General features: G+C 50.1%; 1 protein-coding gene across 2 annotated transcripts in view; it reads left to right on the forward strand.

Annotated features, from left to right (window-relative positions):
* The first annotated feature begins 9,372 nt into the window (after positions 1-9,372).
* LOC147635690 (vacuolar protein sorting-associated protein 32 homolog 2-like) overlaps positions 9,373-17,616 on the forward strand; it is a 41,387-nt gene continuing 33,143 nt past the window's right edge. Inside the window, exons 1-2 of one of the 2 annotated variants that reach the window (XM_086803089.1) lie at positions 9,373-9,424; positions 9,509-9,784. In XM_086803089.1, the coding sequence (XP_086659215.1) occupies positions 9,713-9,784 (72 nt within the window). In that variant the 5' untranslated portion in view covers positions 9,373-9,424; positions 9,509-9,712. Of the gene's footprint in view, positions 9,425-9,508; positions 9,785-10,671; positions 10,793-17,616 lie in introns of those variants that run through there. The other variant, XM_086803090.1, reaches the window with a different exon arrangement.

Genomic DNA, 17,616 nt, shown 5'->3' on the forward strand with positions numbered 1-17,616 from the left:
TTGCAAGTGAGCCTGAAATGTTGGCTTGAGTTGGCATATGTTGTACACATAGGATATGAGCTGTACAAGTAAGAATCCACATCAGATGCCAAGTCAAGTGCTATGTAGACATGTTTCTAGAATCATGGAGGTGGTTTTAGCAAGAACGAGAAATATTAGGAGGTGCTTCTTTTTTTCCCTTTATGGAGGAGGTTTTAGCAAGAAGGATAAATATTAGGAGGCTCTTCTTTCTTGCCCCTTTTTTGGGAGTCTTTTGAGGAGGAACAACTCAAGAAAAGTTCTAGAAGAGGAGGAGCACGAGTTTTAACCATTTTGGCAACATGAGGATTATACTTTACATGTGTAGAACACCCATGTGTGGATAGCAAGTTCCAGAAGATAAGGAAGATTTCAAGTTTTTGGATCAAAATTAACACGCTTGGTCTGAGCTGGAGAGTTTTTTATAGGACATAGCATCCTTTAGAGTTTTCATGAGTCTGGAGTCTCAAGCTTTTAAATCCAACTGGGATTTCTTTGATCGGTGTGCCACTATCTTGGCTACAACATCGAAGGTGTGAGGGCTTATTGGTGACTTTACAGGTGATGACTTCATTGGTGTGGTCGAGGTGCCAATAGCGGATGACAAAGACAACCAAGAACAAGATGCAAAGGACCAAGAAAAAAGCCCAAGCCCCCAAGCTCAAATAACACAAACTCAAAGCCAAGACAAGACTGGACCATCTCCCATGAATGGTCCTAGTCCTAACATAGGTATAGATGGAGAGCAAGTACGAGGCCAACAGAACAAGAAGAAGAGAAGGATTTCGGCTTGCTCATCTCTTGCTGGCGGAACTCAAGGAAGGCATGGTTCGCTTCAATGAATTGCTGTTGAAACAATGCGAGCTAAAAAGGCTATGGAAACGTAATTGCAAATTGGCCAACTTTTGGCTAGGAATGGAGGCAACTAGAGTGTTAAGCTAATTAAGTGTACGGATTTCTATTTACATTCTTTCTCAAGGTTTTTTAAAATGCTTTTATCTCAAAAAATTGGTGTGAGAATTTTGAAATACATGCTTAGGCCTTTGGAAGAGATAAACAGCACATTTCTTCTATGTCTTTCACAATTTATACACTTGAACTCCTCTTCTTCACCTCTCCCTTTGAAGCACTCCATATCTTGTGCGCTACTCTCAGAACAAAATGTTGCACATCCGCTGCCCGCGTATATGCTCTTGTCTTCTTGTACGACGGAGCTGTAAGTTGTTGGGATGGGGATAAATATGTTCCTCCCCTTTATCGTCACCCACATGTTCAAGTAGGAAATTATGCAGGACACAACATGCAATGACGTAAGTAGGTGCGTGATACAGGTCGACCGACATGTCTTGCAAAATGCGCGACCTATTTTCCATCATGCCAAATGTATTTTCAATTGTCTCTTCCTCGAGACAAGTGACGATCAAAGGTGTGCCAGTCTCCTCCATTTGGACAATAAACCTCCTTATATGGAGTGACAAAGGAGTGTTAATGATCCATATCCTTTATCAACAAGAAGATATGGGGATATGCGTGTTCCTTCTAACCTTATAATAGGGGATGTGAGCACTTGGCGTCTTCGCATCTTGTGGTATATACTAGATGCTTTCCAATGAGCAGCATCATTTTGGTACCACTAGGGACAATCACACAAATGTCCCATAGCCGCTTTTTGGGCGTCACAAATAGCTTATAACAATATAGAGTAGAAACGATGGTAGCACCAAAACTCCGCTGAAGTATCTTCTTACCTTGGTCTCCTAGAAAATTTTATAAGAGTACCATCAATCGCTCCATATACATTAGGTAATAGCGTAATAGCTTGAAAATCAACTATAATATTGCGGAGCCTTGCTCCTCGTGGAATGGAGATGTACTCGCTTCTTAAGTTGACAGCCAAGATGTCAACAATGGCGTTACAATACTTACGCACTGTTGATTCCCCAACACCATAAGTATCATCAATGTGCGTGGTGGATGTTGAGATATCGAGCTCGTCGACCCGCATGGGGGATAGGCCCCACACTTACACCACTGGCATGGTTGGTGAGATCTTGGGTGATATGCGGCCAGTGGGATGACAGGCTGTGTGACAGCCATTCTAGAGACTGGCATAGTTATAGTGCCAGCTCATTTAGTTGGGTTCACACTATAGAGAACCCGTGTATGTATTGGTTGAGTACCTTTCATATTATGAGTACTCTTATCTTGTATATGGTGTGTTGAGTGTTGAGTGAAGAAGAAGAAGATTTTCAGCCTCTCACCTTGTGTGTTCTCTATTAGGGTTTTGTGAGTGTGTGTGTGTGCTTGCAAGAGCTCAAGCTCTCTTCCCCCTTGCATCTTTTCATGGTATCAAAGCCTGGTTCGTGCGCTAAAGGCTGAGCTGCAAGCAAGAGAACCACAGGAAGCGGTACGAGGGTAAGAGCTTCAACTACTCTTCCCTGTTTGCGTTGGTGACTACACCCTTGTCGGGAGCTCTACGGGAGGCACCGGCAAACAATCTCTGATTGAGGAGCTTTCTTCGCGGGAGTAAAGCTATAGGGCAACTATACTGTCCTATCGGACAAAAAATTTCTGGGCCGAAAATGCGTTTCGGGCGCGTCTGGACCTCCGTTTTTCAGAAAGCAGGCGATTTCGAGCATTGCGGGTAAGTCATCGATTCTCTGCAAAACTCTGTTTTAAGAACTGCAGGAAGACAGATTGACTGTGCAGACACTGTGGGTGCTGCAAAAAGGTCTACAGTTGCCATTGGGTGTATGTATGCACATTGAAGTCACTGGTTGTGACATTTGAGAGTACTACAGTACCGCTGCAGAAAATACAGCAGCTTGTGTAGAAAAACCAGAGTGCTGTTTCTGGTAAAATTGTGTGTTTGGCAAGATGTCAAATGATGGGATAACCCAGATTGTGGCTCTGAGAAGCTTGATAAGAATAACTTCCATGCTTGGAGGTTCAGGTTGACGAATTTCCTGATGGGAAAAGGCTATTGGGACTACATAGAAGGTGAGCATGAAGAGGCACCGGAGATACCGGATATAAATCCGACTGCTGCAGATGTAAAAGAGTTTAAAGACTGGAACCAAGGAGCTAGGAAGGTTATGTATTGGCTCTCCATTAGTATACAGGACACCATGATTGGGCACATTCAAGATGCCAAGTCCCCCAAGGAGGCGTGGGACACCTTGGTAAAGCTCTATGAAACAAATACCAAGGCACGTAAGATACAGTTGAAGAATGAACTTCATACTATGGAGAAAAAGAGCATGTCTGTGAATGACTATGCGCTAAAGATAAAGGGTATTGTGGAATCCCTTGCATCTATTGGTGTGTCAGTAGTAGATGATGATGACAAGGTGGAAGTCTGTCTACATGGTCTCGGGCCACAATACAAGGCGTTCAAGACGTCCATTCAGACTCGGGAAAACATTCCCAACTTTACAGATTTGGTGTCTATGCTGATTATCGAAGAGAAGAGCTTGGGTGAAGACCAACAGTCTTCACAAAGCAAAAACAGTTCAGAGCAACAGGCCTTCTACACCAGTTCAGGAAGAGGACAAGGTAGAGGAGGCCGTGGACGCGGTCAAGGAGGTGACCGAACAGGTAATCAGAATTATGGCCAGTAGCAGGAGCAACAACAACAGTCCCAGAATCAACAACAACAACAACACGCAGGTGGAAGAGGCAAATTCAGAGGCAGGGGGAGTCAAAGAGGCCGTGGAAAATGGCAAAGGCAATATAATGATGCACGTGAATGCTATTATTGTGGTAAGCCTGGACATGTGCAGGCAGAATGTTATAAGAAGCAGGCTGACATGCAAAATGGGAAAAAGCAGCAAAACAACTATGCATCCTCAAGCTGAAATAATGAGGATAATGAAAGGTTGTTTGTTATGCAGCATGTCGTGAATGCCATGTCTGAAAATGTTGATGCAGCACAAAAAGATAATGTATGGTATGTGGATTCAGGCGCTTCGAACCACATGACGAGTCATGGGGAGTGGTTCAAGGAGATGAAAAACCCGGAAAGACCAGGTTTTGTGGAAACAGGGGATGACACTGCTCATCCAATTGCCCATGTTGGAGATGTGCCATTGTCTATGCAGGATGGCAAAGTGAAGTACCTTGCAGATGTACTCCATGTACCGAACATAACAAAGAATCTGGTTTCAGTTGGCCAGATGATTGAGCAGGGTTTGCAGGTTCGGTTTAACCCTGATGGTTGTTATGTTGAAGACTTCAAAGACAAGTGCAGGTTGGTTGCAAAAGGCAACAGAGTGGGCAGAATGTCTACGTTGAATGTAGACATGCCTGAAATGAGTGCTGCGATGTTTGCAAATAGTTCAGGAATTGTTGCAGACACAGACATTTGGCATAAAAGGATTGGACATGTAAATGTGCAGAGATTGAAGTCTATGCAGATAAAAGGAATTGTGACAGGGCTGCCAAAATTTAAAGTGGAAGGTATGCAGAAAATATGTGAAGCATGCCAATTTGGGAAGCAAACAAAGCATGTGTTTCCACGTAACAGATATGTAAGCAGAAATGCACTAGATGTTGTGCATTCAGATGTATGGGGTCCTACGAAGACCATATCTATGGGAGGCTGCAGGTATTACGTGACTTTCATTGATGACCACACAAGGAAAGTGTGGGTTTATTTCATGAAGGAGAAGAGTGAGGTGTTCACTCACTTTCAGAATTTCAGAGTTTTGGTTGAAAAGCAAACAGGGAAATATGTAAAGTGCCTAAGGTCAGATGGAGGGGGAGAGTACTTCTCCAATGAGTTCTCTGAATTTTTGAAGAAGAATGGTATTCGGAGACAGTTTACATGCAGATACACTCCGCAGCAAAATGGAGTTGCTGAGCGAAAAAACAGGCACATTGCTAAGATTGCGCGAGCATTGATGGAAGAGAAAAATATGCCGCATAGCTATTGGGCTGAGGCTGGGCTGAGGCTGTTTCTACAGTAGTATACATCATGAACATGACTCCAACTGCAGCCATACATGATGTAACTCCAGAGGAGAGGTTTACTGGCAGAAAACCAGATTTGTCTCATCTGAAAGTCTTTGGATGCATTGCATATGTGTATGTGCCAGATGAGCTGAGAACTAAGCTGGATCCAAAAGTTGAAAAATGTGTGTTTATTGGATACTCCCTTGAGCAAAAGGGATACAGGTGTTATAACCCTGCTACACGTGAGTTGAGGGTAAGCAGGGATGTTGTCTTTGATGAGATGAGCAGCTGGTATGCTACTGAAAAAGAAGCTGTTGGGGCTGATGTGAGTGGAAGTGTGGTTGCACAGAATGCAGGTCAGCAATCACAGTCTTTGAGTGGACCAGGAGAGTCCTCATCTAGTGGGTCTATTGATAGACCATGGAGTGGCAGGCTGCGTCATAATACCAATCTTGCAAATGTGATTAGTACATCACGTAAAGGAAAAGAGAAAGTGGTTGAGCCCCTTGGTATGCCTGACATTTCTGCAGGGCATTCTCATGTTGATGGAGAGTCTAGTGGCTCAGATATGAGCCTTGATGAGGAGCTTGGGATCCCAGCTATGAGAACACCTGGTGTAAAGAAGGCTATGGAAGCCATGAATGAAAAGCTGCGAAGATCTGAGAGAGTGAAAAATCATGTGCAGAGATTTACCTATGATGGTTATGTGGCACATCACTATGCATATATGGCAAAGGTTGTGCAGGTTGTTGAGCCCACATGCATTGATGAGGCTGTTGGAAATGTGTGTTGGGAGAAAGCTATGGATGAGGAGATGGATGCACTATATGGAAATGAGACTTGGGATTTAGTGCAATTGCCTGAAGGCAAGAAAGCCATTGGATGCAAGTGGGTGTACAAAGTAAAACATAACAGTGATGGAAGCATAAACAGGTACAAGGCTAGATTGGTAGCCAAAGGATATGCACAGACATATGGGATTGATTATGAGGAAACTTTCAGCCCAGTTGCCAAGATGGCAACCGTGAGAGTTGTGATAGCAGTGGCTGCGTCAAAGCAATGGTCTTTACATCAGATGGATGTAAAGAATGCATTCTTGCATGGGGATTTGCAAGAAGAGGTGTATATGAGGATGTGGGTCACCCCGAGCATGTTTGCAGGTTGAAGAAAGCCTTGTATGGCTTAAAGCAAGCACCAAGAGCATGGTCTGACAAGATTTCTGAATATCTTGTCACTATTGGCTTTCATGTAGCCAATGCAAATTTCTCGTTGTATGTGAGACATGGTGATAGAGGAGTTGTGCTTGTTGTCATCTATGTAGATTTCTCGCTGTATGTGAGACATGGTGATAGAGGAGTTGTGCTTGTTGTCATCTATGTAGATGACTTGATCATTACGGGGGACCATGATGCAGAGATCTTTGATGTAAAGATCTTGCTTAGACAGAAGTTCGAGATGAAGGATCTGGGGGAGCTCAGATATTTCTTGGGCATTGAGGTGATTAGGTCACCACATGGTATTGGATTACTGCAGAGACAGTATGGCTTGGACATGTTGTCCAAGTATGGTATGACAGGCTGTAAGCCTATTTCTGTGCCATTGGATCAGAATGGCAAGTTGAGTGCAGATTCAGGAGAGATCTTGGAGGATCCTACTATGTACAGGCGCATAGTAGGAAGTTTGATCTACATGACGATCACCAGACCAGATTTGAGCTATGCTGTTGGGTTGGTGAGTCAGTTTATGCAGGTTCCACGGAAACCGTATTTGGATGCAGTGAGACGCATACTGAGGTATGTGAAGTCTACTTTGCATTGTGGACTATTCTATGAGACTGGGACAGAGATATGTGTACATGGGTACACAAATGCTGATTGGGCTGGTAGTATCTCAGATAGAAGATCTACCAGTGGATTCATGTTTTCTTTGGGGAGTGCTGCTATGACTTGGAGCAGCAAGAAGTAGCCTACGGTTGCTCTATCCAGTACAGAGGCCGAGTACAGAGGAGCTGCTATGGCAGCATGTGAGGTAGCTTGGTTGAGAAAGCTACTTTCAGATTTGGGTCTATCAGTGGATAGACAAGTTGTCATTTTCTGTGACAACATTAGTAGTATACAGTTGGCCAGGAACCCAGTCTTTCATGCTCGCACGAAGCATATAGAGGTCCACTACCACTTCGTCAGAGAGAAGGTCTTGGCAGGAGATCTTGACCTTGTTTATGTCAGCACAGAGGATCAGGTAGCTGACATCTTCACCAAAGCATTGGGTACAGAGAAGCTCCACAGATTCAGGGCTTCGCTTGGTGTACATGAGATGGAGTTGAGCTTGAGGGAGAGTGTTGAGATATCCAGCTCGTCTAGTGAGGCGGTGGACACTGATGACCCGCCTGGGGGATAGGCCCCACACTTACACCACTGGCATGGTTGGTGAGATCTTGGGTGATATGCGGCCAGTGGGATGACAGGCTGTGTGACAGCCATTCTAGAGACTGGCAGAGTTATAGTGCCAGCTCATTTAGTTGGGTTCACACTATAGGGAACCCGTGTATGTATTGGTTGAGTACCTTTCATATTATGAGTACTCTTATCTTGTATATGGTGTGTTGAGTGTTGAGTGAAGAAGAAGAAGATTTTCAGCCTCTCACCTTGTGTGTTCTCTATTAGGGTTTTGTGAGTGTGTGTGTGTGCTTGCAAGAGCTCAAGCTCTCTTCCCCCTTGCATCTTTTCAGTGGAGTCATTGTCTGCTAGGGGAAGGAGCGTGAAGCTAAGTGCCTTCTCTAGATCTATGAGCTCCCTAACAAAAGATTGAGTGTGTGCTGATGGCATGAGAGGCATTACCTCACGGAGTAAAAGTTGGAAAGCTTGAAAAGGGAGCCGATAACGTTTGCGAAAGAGCTCGGCCCGATTATCAAGCTCTTGAAGCCACACGTTTTGTTGAACACCATGCCAAAACACATGTTGTCTCGAGAACACCCACCATTCGCGCCGTGTGAAAGCCATTCGAAGGAGCTGCTCCATGAGCTTCCATCCATGTACATAGACATAGTATTGCAAGGGAATCTCACACTATGATATGGGGTTTACAATGGAGAGAGAGAGAGAGAGAGAGAGAGAGAGAGAGAGAGAGAGAGAGTTTGGTTTGGCGAATATGGTTTGCTGTGAGCACAGTGGAGTGATGAGAGAGAGAGAGAGAGAGTTTGGTTTGTCGAAGATGGTTTGCTGTGAGAGCACAGTGGAGTGATGAAAGAGAGAGATGGTTTGCTGTGAGAGCACAGTGGAGTGATGAAAGATGGTTTGTTGCAGCAACAGGAAGAAACATTTAAATGGTGGTGCAAGTACTGTTGGCGCTCGTGGGTGTTGCTAACGTGGCAGAGGGAGACGTTGGAATTTGACAGGTCATGTGCGCAGAATGGGTCTGGCGTCTAGCTGGCGGGGGTGCTGCGAAAAAATACCCCACCATGTGCACAAGCCTTCAGCGAAATGGGGTGTGCGCTCTTACAATGTCAAGCAGGGCCGCATCACACCATGTGCACAAGCCTTCAGCGAAATGGGGTGTGCGCTCTTGCAATGTCAAGCAGGGCTCGCATCAAAGTGGTCATGGGCTGGGTGGCGGTGGACAAGTGGTGGGCTAGCATCATTCACAAGAAGAGGACAACGAGGAGGTGGCCGAGGAGGATGAGGAGCTGGAGGAAGAAAATGACTCGAGCTCAGAGCCCCATGACTATGCACAAAGGCAATAGGTATTACCTGGGGCCGTAATTCATAGCAGGCCACATGTTTCTCCTTGGGCTAGCAATTTATCAGAGCAAAATTTTAGGTTTTTTTAAAGATTTAAAGTATCTTTCGAGCGAACATTGATTTAAAGGCCAATGTGTTCATTGTTTATGGTAGATGATGAATGGGCAGCAATGGGCATGAGGGAAGTCGAGCACAATTCGACATGATTGAAACTGTTTATGGTAGATGATGAATGGGTAGCAATGGGCATGAGGGAAGTTGGGCACAATTCGACATGATTGAAACTCTGGCAAGCATTCTCCAACACGATTGTGACTCATAGTCTCAATTTTCATTGTGGAGTGCACACACTAGGTAATCTCACGCCGTGGATGCCTTTGACTTCAAGACGCATATGTATGATATCGTCCTCACCATCGCCCATGGCCTCCGCCCTCCAAGTGCTCCTCGAGGATGGTAGCATCCTCGCAAATGCTGTCTAACACGAGCAGCATGCCCAGACTTAAGAGATGGCACCTTAAATTTTCAATCCATAGGAATTTTATTGATGATTTTAAAAGAATATTGATGGAAGCAAATCCTGATAGAGGTAATTGAATAATAGTTATGATTTTTTTAATAGTAGTGAATATATATGAACAATATGGAGAGTTCTTGTAATGAAATGCCCAAAATTGTTAAAGGGACAAATTGGTGTGTCCACTTTCTCGTAAAGGGTTCGAATCTACCCTTCTGTGTGATTCAGCGCTTTTTTTTTTTGGGTTTTTTTTTTGGGGGGTTTATAATCGGAAAGTTTGCAGGTCAGAACGTGCAATATTATTTGCGTCAGATCCAAACCAGACAATAGTTCCTTTGATAAAGAGGCTTTTCTCTGCCAATAACGGTCAAACCCTTATTACAAGAGGCGCCTGTCTGTTACGGATCCCGCTTTCTGCGTTTTCCTGAAACCCTAATTTAAACAACCCCACCCCAGCTTCTCCTCTCTCTTTTGTTGGAGGTTCAAGATGTTTAGCCGGATGTTTGGAAAACCTAAACAGGAGCCAACAACACTGGCAACCCTCGACAAGCTCAATGAGGTATGCAATCTAGCAGCACTATTATCAATGTTTTGGATCGTTTTGGGGATGAATTTGGCTTCCGTGATCCCTTTTCATTCACAATGGTTACGACTACATGCAGAAAGTTTGCATTTACATTTCAATTTTGTACCCGAGTCTCCTGCTAGTGCTTTGTCCTCGCTCAGCTAACACTCACACCAAATTTGAGTAGGAGATCGGAGTATAGAATAGGTAGAAACTCTTCTGAGTAGCAATTCCGACCCAGGTACTCGAGGCAGATGAGTAATGCTGCATGAAACACTAACTGAACCCAAGTAAAGCCTTACAGCAGTGAGTTGACACCGCGTTCCCTCTGTGTTCAACTCAAGTAAACTTACAGTCTAGGAGCTAATATCCAGGCACAATAACCACACGCTCATTGTTGAGGCACATGAGCAAAGGATTTCTAGCTCCATTCAAAGGGTGATGCCTTATGCATTTGTATTTGGTGCTTGCTTAGTCCTTCAATCAATGTTTTTGGATTTTGGTTTAGTTTTATTACATACCTGTTGGTATTCTCCTGAGTCCACCCCTGTGTGTCCACCAATTTGTAAGTGTATAGGTTTGAACACCGATCTAGGTGTAAGTGTGCTTATATGTGTGTGAACCTACTCTTATGAGTAGTTAAGATAATTGTGTGTGTGACCTAAGCAATGATGTCACTGACTCGTGGTTTGTGTGAGTCAAAAGATAAATGATAAGGTTGTTTGCCTGCAAAAGCATGTACTTGGTGCAAATTATCACATCAATCAAATCAACAATTATTTATTGAGTCATGCAATCTAATCTCTCATTGATCTTCTCTCTCTCTCTCTCTCTCTCTCTCTCTCTCTCTCTCTCTCTCTCTCTTTGCACACACACTGACACCCATGGACATGTTTGATCCATCATAGCTCTGCCTGTGCCTAACCCTAGAGACTTATAATTGGCATCCGAGCCATGTACGCCATATCCCATCCTTTTGTTGTCACCATAGCCACTACTATGGTGAGCTCCTCTCGATGTGCATTGATGACTTTCCCTGTGTGTAGTTCTCACGCCACTCTTGAGTAGCCCTACACCTAAGTGCCCATCTGTCGCCAGAATGCCAATTTAGGGCTTTCTTGAATTTTCAATAATTAGCTCAAATTAAAGCCTGCCTACGGGTTTTTGCCAAATTGGGCAAAATTGGACCCGTAACAACACGTTGAAAACTCCATAACACCATGGAAGGGGCGATAGCCTGGAAGCGATGCCGGAAGCGACCCCACTACATCGACACATGCCAAAAATAATTTGTAATTTTCTGTGTTGTGCTTTCTCGTGTGTGTTCTCACCTTTATTATTTTTTGTTTATTTTTGCGTCATGGATTCTATGCCCGAGATGTAATAATCTTTTTTTTTTTTTTGGTGGAAAAAAGATCCTTCTATTAGTTAATGAGAAAACGCCATAAGGCTACAAAGCTCGCCTCACAAGGAGGGATAATAAACACAGTGATCATCGGAGCTCCACCCCCGTTGGCTGGCTGCTCTCTGGGGGGGGGGCTACCTAGTAGTACATGCGGGAGGTGAGAAGAGCCAAACTGGAGGCCTGTAGTGCCAAGTGACATCCTCGCCTCTCGCGATGAGGAAAGGGCCAGACTGCCAAGTGCGGAGGAACGCCTTGCGGCGGCCTCTCATGCGATCAGAGTCGCCCTGAAGTTTCCCCCAGTGTCCTCTCAAGGTGTGAATGATGTCCACCCAGAGGGCCTGTATGACCTCCGCCGGTGGAGTCGCCTGGCGGTCTATGGTCTCCCTGCATCGGGCTCTCCATATGTGCCAAGCCGTCATGCTGCTGATCATCTCCCATCTGTGCCCATCCCCCTCCTGGGAGACTGCCGAAGAGAAGTCTGGCGTCGGAACCACCGCCATCGCCCTGTCAGAGACCTGGATGGTCACACTGCCAGGGACGTCCTCGTATCCAAGGGCCGGGCCGCTGTCCGTGGCCCAAGCCACCGCACCCCACGTCGCCATCATCTCACCTGGCGAGCCTGCAAAAACCATCCTGAGAGCGCGCTGCCAGACCTGCTGTGCCTGTGGGCAATCCCATAAGCAGTGCCGTTGCGACTCCTGTGCATGGCCGCACCGAGGGCAGGACGCTGGGTGTCTGCCAAAAGCTAGCCAAGCCCCCACAGCCAGTCCTCTATGCGCTGTAAGCCAGAGAAAAAGCGTCACCTTCCGGGGCCGGAAGCTGGCCCAAAGGCGCTGCCAGAAGTCCCTAAGGAAGGCATGGGAGAGCCCCTGTCGCCGCCAATGCTCGGCCGCCGCCGGGGTGCCCGTTGTCCTGTGCCTCTGGATCCGCCGCCCCAGCCTCGCTGTGTACTGAAAAAAGGGGGTGCCTGGGCTGGTGGGGGCCGAGTAGGGATCTCGCCAAAGCCACTCGCCTGGATCCCACTGAAGGCGAATAAGAGGCCTGCTGTCCCAAGCCCATAATCTCCAAGAATAGTCCTCCCCTATCGAGGCCGGTGAGGGGTCTACATGCCACTGTCTCTGATGAAAGCCGACCACCCGCACCCTCTGAAAGATACAACCCTGGAACTCATCCAAATCTAGTCGGATCCTCTGAAGCTGGCCTCCCTCCCCCACCTCGAAGGTGAGTGGGGCGACTCTCTGCTGAGCCGCAGACTGCTAGAAGGATCTCATGCCGAGTAAAGACGCCCATCCACTGTGGAGGTGGAGGGTCCTGTACTGGAGTCCGCCACTCCTGGGGGATGGCCGCCTCAATGTCCTGCCTCATCAACTCTCTGCCCCTCATCCCGCTGAGTCTCCTCTCCTGAGCCTCTATAGGCAGCTGCTGAAAACATATCCAGTCGTCTAGGGACTGGGCTGGTGGGCCGGAGCTCAACGGGCCCCACGACACGTGAGATCGCGATCCAACCATATGACCACTGGGAAGTCGGATCAAGGGGTTCCAGATCAATGGCTGCCTCAGGCGCTCCTCATCGGTGCCCGGGGGAGTCTGGAAGAGTGACGGCCTCAGATGCTCCCAGGCCCTCAGAAGGCTAGCTGCAAAACGCTCCTCGAAGCCAAGGCCCACTCCTCTGGATCGCTGCTCTGTAAAGATCCACCTGATGCTGGGGGTCCAGGGGCCGCTAAGAGAAGGAGTGCGGCTGAGAATCCTGGAAACAAGAAACTCCTTCCACGGCTTAGCGCCTGGTAGGAGGCCACGAACCACCAACTTGCCAAGCAAAGCTCGGCTCTGACAAATAGGATCAACTATGTCCAGGCCGCCTCTCTCCCTCGGCTGGGTGATCACAGCCCATGCCACCTTGGCCCTGGCGGGCCGCCCGTCGCCACCGGACCAAAGAAAGTTCCTAATGAGCCTCTGCACCTGGCCAATACACGCCCGCGAGAAGTCCCAGCAAGAAGTGATGTACCACATGGTAGCAAGCAGAACCTGGTTGGCCACAACCACTCGGCCAGCCAGAGATAAACGAGCGGTACTCCAATACAGAAGCTTCTTCCGAATGCTCAGAAGAAGGGGGGCTATCTGCTGCTCCGGAGATATGTCAATGCCCACATAGCATCCCAAATAGCGCACTGTAGTGCCGGGGGGCAGCCACTGAAACCCATCAACTGGCCTCCAAGTCGGGGGGGGGCACAGAACTGACCCACAACCCACATGACTTGTGCCAGTTGATCAGAGCGCCCGAAGCTCTGCAAAACCTGTCCATGGCTGAGGCGAAGCGGCGGAGGTTCTCCTCCCCTCCCTGAAGATAGACAGTAGTGTCATCCGCAAACTCCGAGTCTAGGAGCTCCTCCGAGGTGCGGATGGGGAGCTGGAGGCCCCGCAAACCTGTATCCTGTGTCGTCAAGAAAGTGCTCATGGCCTCCGCCACAAAAAGAAAAAGAAAGGGCGCCAAGGGGCACCCCTGCCGCACCGAGCGCGAGAGCTGGAACCTCTCTCCGCGCACGCCCTGTATCAGCACCTGGCTATGGGCCGATGTGTAGAGTGCAGAGACCCCACGGATCCACTGAGGGGGGAAGCCCATCCTCTCCATAGTGCCTTCCAAGAAGGCCCAGTCCACCCGATCATATACCTTCTCGAAGTCGAGAAGGAGCACTGCCAGATCCTCCTGCCGAAATCTAGCCAAAGCCGTAGCCTCCCAGAAAGAGAAGATGTTATCCAGGATGCTCCTATCCTGGATGAAGCCTGTCTGCGTGGAGTGGATGATGTCCGGAAGGTGAGGCTGAAGCCGCCTGCTGATCGCCTTAGCTAGGACCTTGTAGGCCGTGCCTAGCAAGGTGATCGGTCTCCACTGTCTAATCTCCAGTCTGTCTCCTCCCTCTTTGGGGATCAAGTGAATCAACCCCTCTGCCATGCTGTCCGGCATGTCTCCCGACTCCATGATCTCCTGGAATGCCAATCTGAAACCCCTATGCAAGAGACCCCAGTACCTCTGGAAGAAAGCCACTGAGAGACCGTCCTCACCAGGGCATTTGCCCCGAGGAAGTGCGTGAAGAGCCTCCTCCAGTTCCGTATCCGAGAAGGGGGAGAGAAGGGAGTGCTGCAAATGGGCCGGCACAACCGGTCTCGTGAAGCTCCAGACTGCCTCCCGAGCCTCTCTCACCCTGTCATCTGTTGGCTCAGCAGAGAGCAGATCCCTGTAAAAATCTGTGGCGATCGCCCGAACCCTGGGGGGATCCACCACCACCTGGCCATCAGCCTGCCGAAGACGCTTGAGACCCTCTCGTCTGTAGCGAGGCCCTGTCGCCTCAAAGAAGTCTCGAGTCACTCTGTCTCCAGCCTGTGTCCAAAAAGAAGCCCGAGCATGGAATCGGAACTCCACCCTCCTCTCCTCGATGGATCTGATCTCTGTGCGAGCTGACTCCATCTGCTCTGAAATCCAAGGGCTCGTAGGCTCCCTCTCCTGAAGTCTCTGAAGGGAAGCTAGACTCCTCCGCAGGCTCCTCTCCTGCTCGCTCCTGCCAGACCTGCTCAACTCTGGTCGCGATCTCGGGCTCCTCTATGAGACAATCTGGAATCCGAACGCTCTTGCCTCGCTCTCCTCTCGTAGGGTCATCGATCTGGAGAAGCACTGGAAAGTGGTCTGAAAACGAGGAGCCTGCAAGTATACCCACAGTGCCACCTCTATCGCAAGCCCACTCATCAATGTAAAACCTGTCGACGCGGGAAAGGTTAACTCCTGTGGCCCGTCTATCCGAGCGCGAGAAAGGTAAACTCCCCTGCAACCTGCCAAACTCCGAGAGAGTCCACGGATCCTGGCCTCTCACCTGCAGCACTAGTTCCTCCCAGGCAGCGAGCTCCGGCCCGTGAATGGTCTCCTGGCTGCCCCCCATCCTGTCCTCTGCATCCTCCAGCATGTTGCAATCCCCCCCTAGGCACCAATGGTCTGCCATGGGGAGGGACTGCCTAATGGTGCTCCAGAACTCAGCTCTCCCGGTCGCCCCATTAGGGGCGTAGAAGTTGAGGAAGCCAATGCGGTCTTCCCCAACCCGAAGGATGATCCACTGCGCTCGACCCTGGACCAGAGTGCCAGAATCCACAACCTCGGATAGAAGCTGCTCGCTGACTGAGATGCATACTCCACCCTGGTTCCCCTGGGAGCCATATGCCGGTGACCAAAAAGTGTGACTCCTGCCTAGCAAGATCTTTCCGCAGGTGCGGGTACGCCCGGCAGAAAGGTGGTGCTCCTGGATGAAAAGGATATCTATGGGTCCTCCAACGAGAGCCCTCTGGATCTCCTGGCGAAGTCTGCCCCGACCAATGTAGCAGCGAGGTCCACCAAGACCGTGGATGTTCCATGAGAGGATCCTCATGGATGAGCTATGGCAAGTGAAGCAGCCGCCACCCACTGGCTCACCCCTCTCAGCCGGCCCGGATGAGTTGCCCTCCATTCTGTGAGTCTTGGGCGCCGGCTTGGAGGGAGAATAGTCACTGTCTGTCCGGGTGCGGAGTCTCTCCAAAACGAGGGTGACCTGTCTCTGTGTCCAGCCCCACTCCGCCTTCGCCCTGTCCAGGGCATAGGCGTGAGACCAATCCTCTACATATATGAATCTAAAGGTAGGCTGCACCCTCGGGGCGGCGTGGAGGAGAATCAGTAGCACCGCCTCAACTGAGGTGTGGACCGGATCCGCCCGCCAATCTCCTATACCAAACAAGCTCATGCGGGCTGAGTGTAATCGGGTCTGTAATAGGTCCGTGAGCCCCAGGTCACTGAAGTGGTGAGAAAACTCCAGTATCTGATCACGCAAAACTTCCTCTACAGAGTTGCAATCCCATGCTGTGTCTGGGGCAACACTGAGAGGAAAGGAGAAGGCCACCATGCTCCTCACCACTGAAGGAGAACGAGAGGGATGGCACACCACGCAAACTCGCAAGGGCGCTACCAGTGTCTCAAACGGGCCAGCATCCAGCTAGAGACACCTGAAAAAACCATAATCCACTGGGAGCCCCATCACTCGCGGGGGCCCCCCAGGGGAGGCTGGAGAGAACTCTGTGGCGGGCGAAGCTATGATCGCCATCTCCACCGGCCCGGAGTGGCGGTGGAACAGCCGCTGAACTGAACTCTGGCCTACCCAGCTGCGCTGCCCCGGGGCAGTGGGAGGTCTGGAGGAGTATCCTGGAGAGGCCGAGGGAGGGATGGTGGCTCGCGGAGAGGAGGGGGGAGAGCGAGCAGAGGATGGAGAGGCATCTGCCAGAGGAGAGGTGTCAGGGGGGGCCGCCGGGGGAGGCGGGAGGGGGGGGGCTGGGGGGGGGGAGGGGAGGGAGGAAGGAGTGCTCTCCGAGTGAAGGGAAGAGGGGCCGAGGGTCGCAGAGTGCGGCCCGGGATCCTCAGGAATCTGCTCCATGGAGGGGGCGGGGCCCCCCGCGGGGGAGGCGGGAGCGGGGTCTCCACGTGGGGGGCTCCACCGGCGGCCTCAACGGGCACTGAGATTGAATCCTCGTCCATCGGGGTGGGACCTGCTGGCCGCCTATCCCTGGCTGGAGCATAAGTGCGGGTAGGTGCCTGGACGCCAGCCGGGGTCGCCTGTCCGCCAGCCTGTGCTGCCTGCTGGCGTCTGCGACGGTCCCTGTGGGCCGGGCGTTTCCGCCGGCGAACCTCCTGCCATCCGCCAGCCTCCTGGGACTGCGCGGCATCCTCCGCCGGGGCCTGCTCGTCAGATGGTGGCGCCTGCTGAGACGAGCCAGGGATGTCCGGTCTCTGAGGTGGATGGCCACCCCTCGGGCCTCCTGAAGGGGGTCCAGAAGCGGCAGAGCGTGAAGGATGAACCCCCTTGCGGGGACAAGCGCGTGCGAGGTGGCCCATCTCCCGACAGATGTAGCACTGGCCGGGGAGGCCCGAATACTCCACGCGCTGTATCAGATGTCCTCCAGAAAGACAAGGGAGGGGGAGGGACTCCGGTGATGGAACCACAACACGAATGGCCGGGAGTCCTGCTGCCCGAGCTATCATTGAGGCCGCTGTCTGAGGCGTCTCCACCACTTGCCCGAACGCCTTGCCAATGGATGACAAGAGGGGCAAGTACTCCCTGCGGAGTCCAGGAAAGCAGATAGTGATGGGGAAACCTGTCGCGCTTGCTAGCGGGTCAGAAGCGGGGTCGAAACCGTGAGTCCATCGCGCCAGGAACGCCCGGGATGAGCGGAGGGCAATGGGGCTCCGAGCCAGCACCGTCTGAGCTGCCTGGGGGGACTCGAAATCCACCTGGTAGTAGCCACGTCCCAAAAAATCGACGCTGACGATCGTGGCAGGCACGCCAACGAGGCTGCCTTGCAGAAGGTCGCGAAGCTCTCTCCGCATCGGACGGCTACCCACTATCTTGCAGACCAA

The sequence above is a fragment of the Cibotium barometz genome, chromosome 9 (genome assembly GCF_041138505.1).
Source record: "Cibotium barometz isolate CiBa-2024 chromosome 9, ASM4113850v1, whole genome shotgun sequence".
Taxonomy (NCBI): domain Eukaryota; kingdom Viridiplantae; phylum Streptophyta; class Polypodiopsida; order Cyatheales; family Cibotiaceae; genus Cibotium; species Cibotium barometz.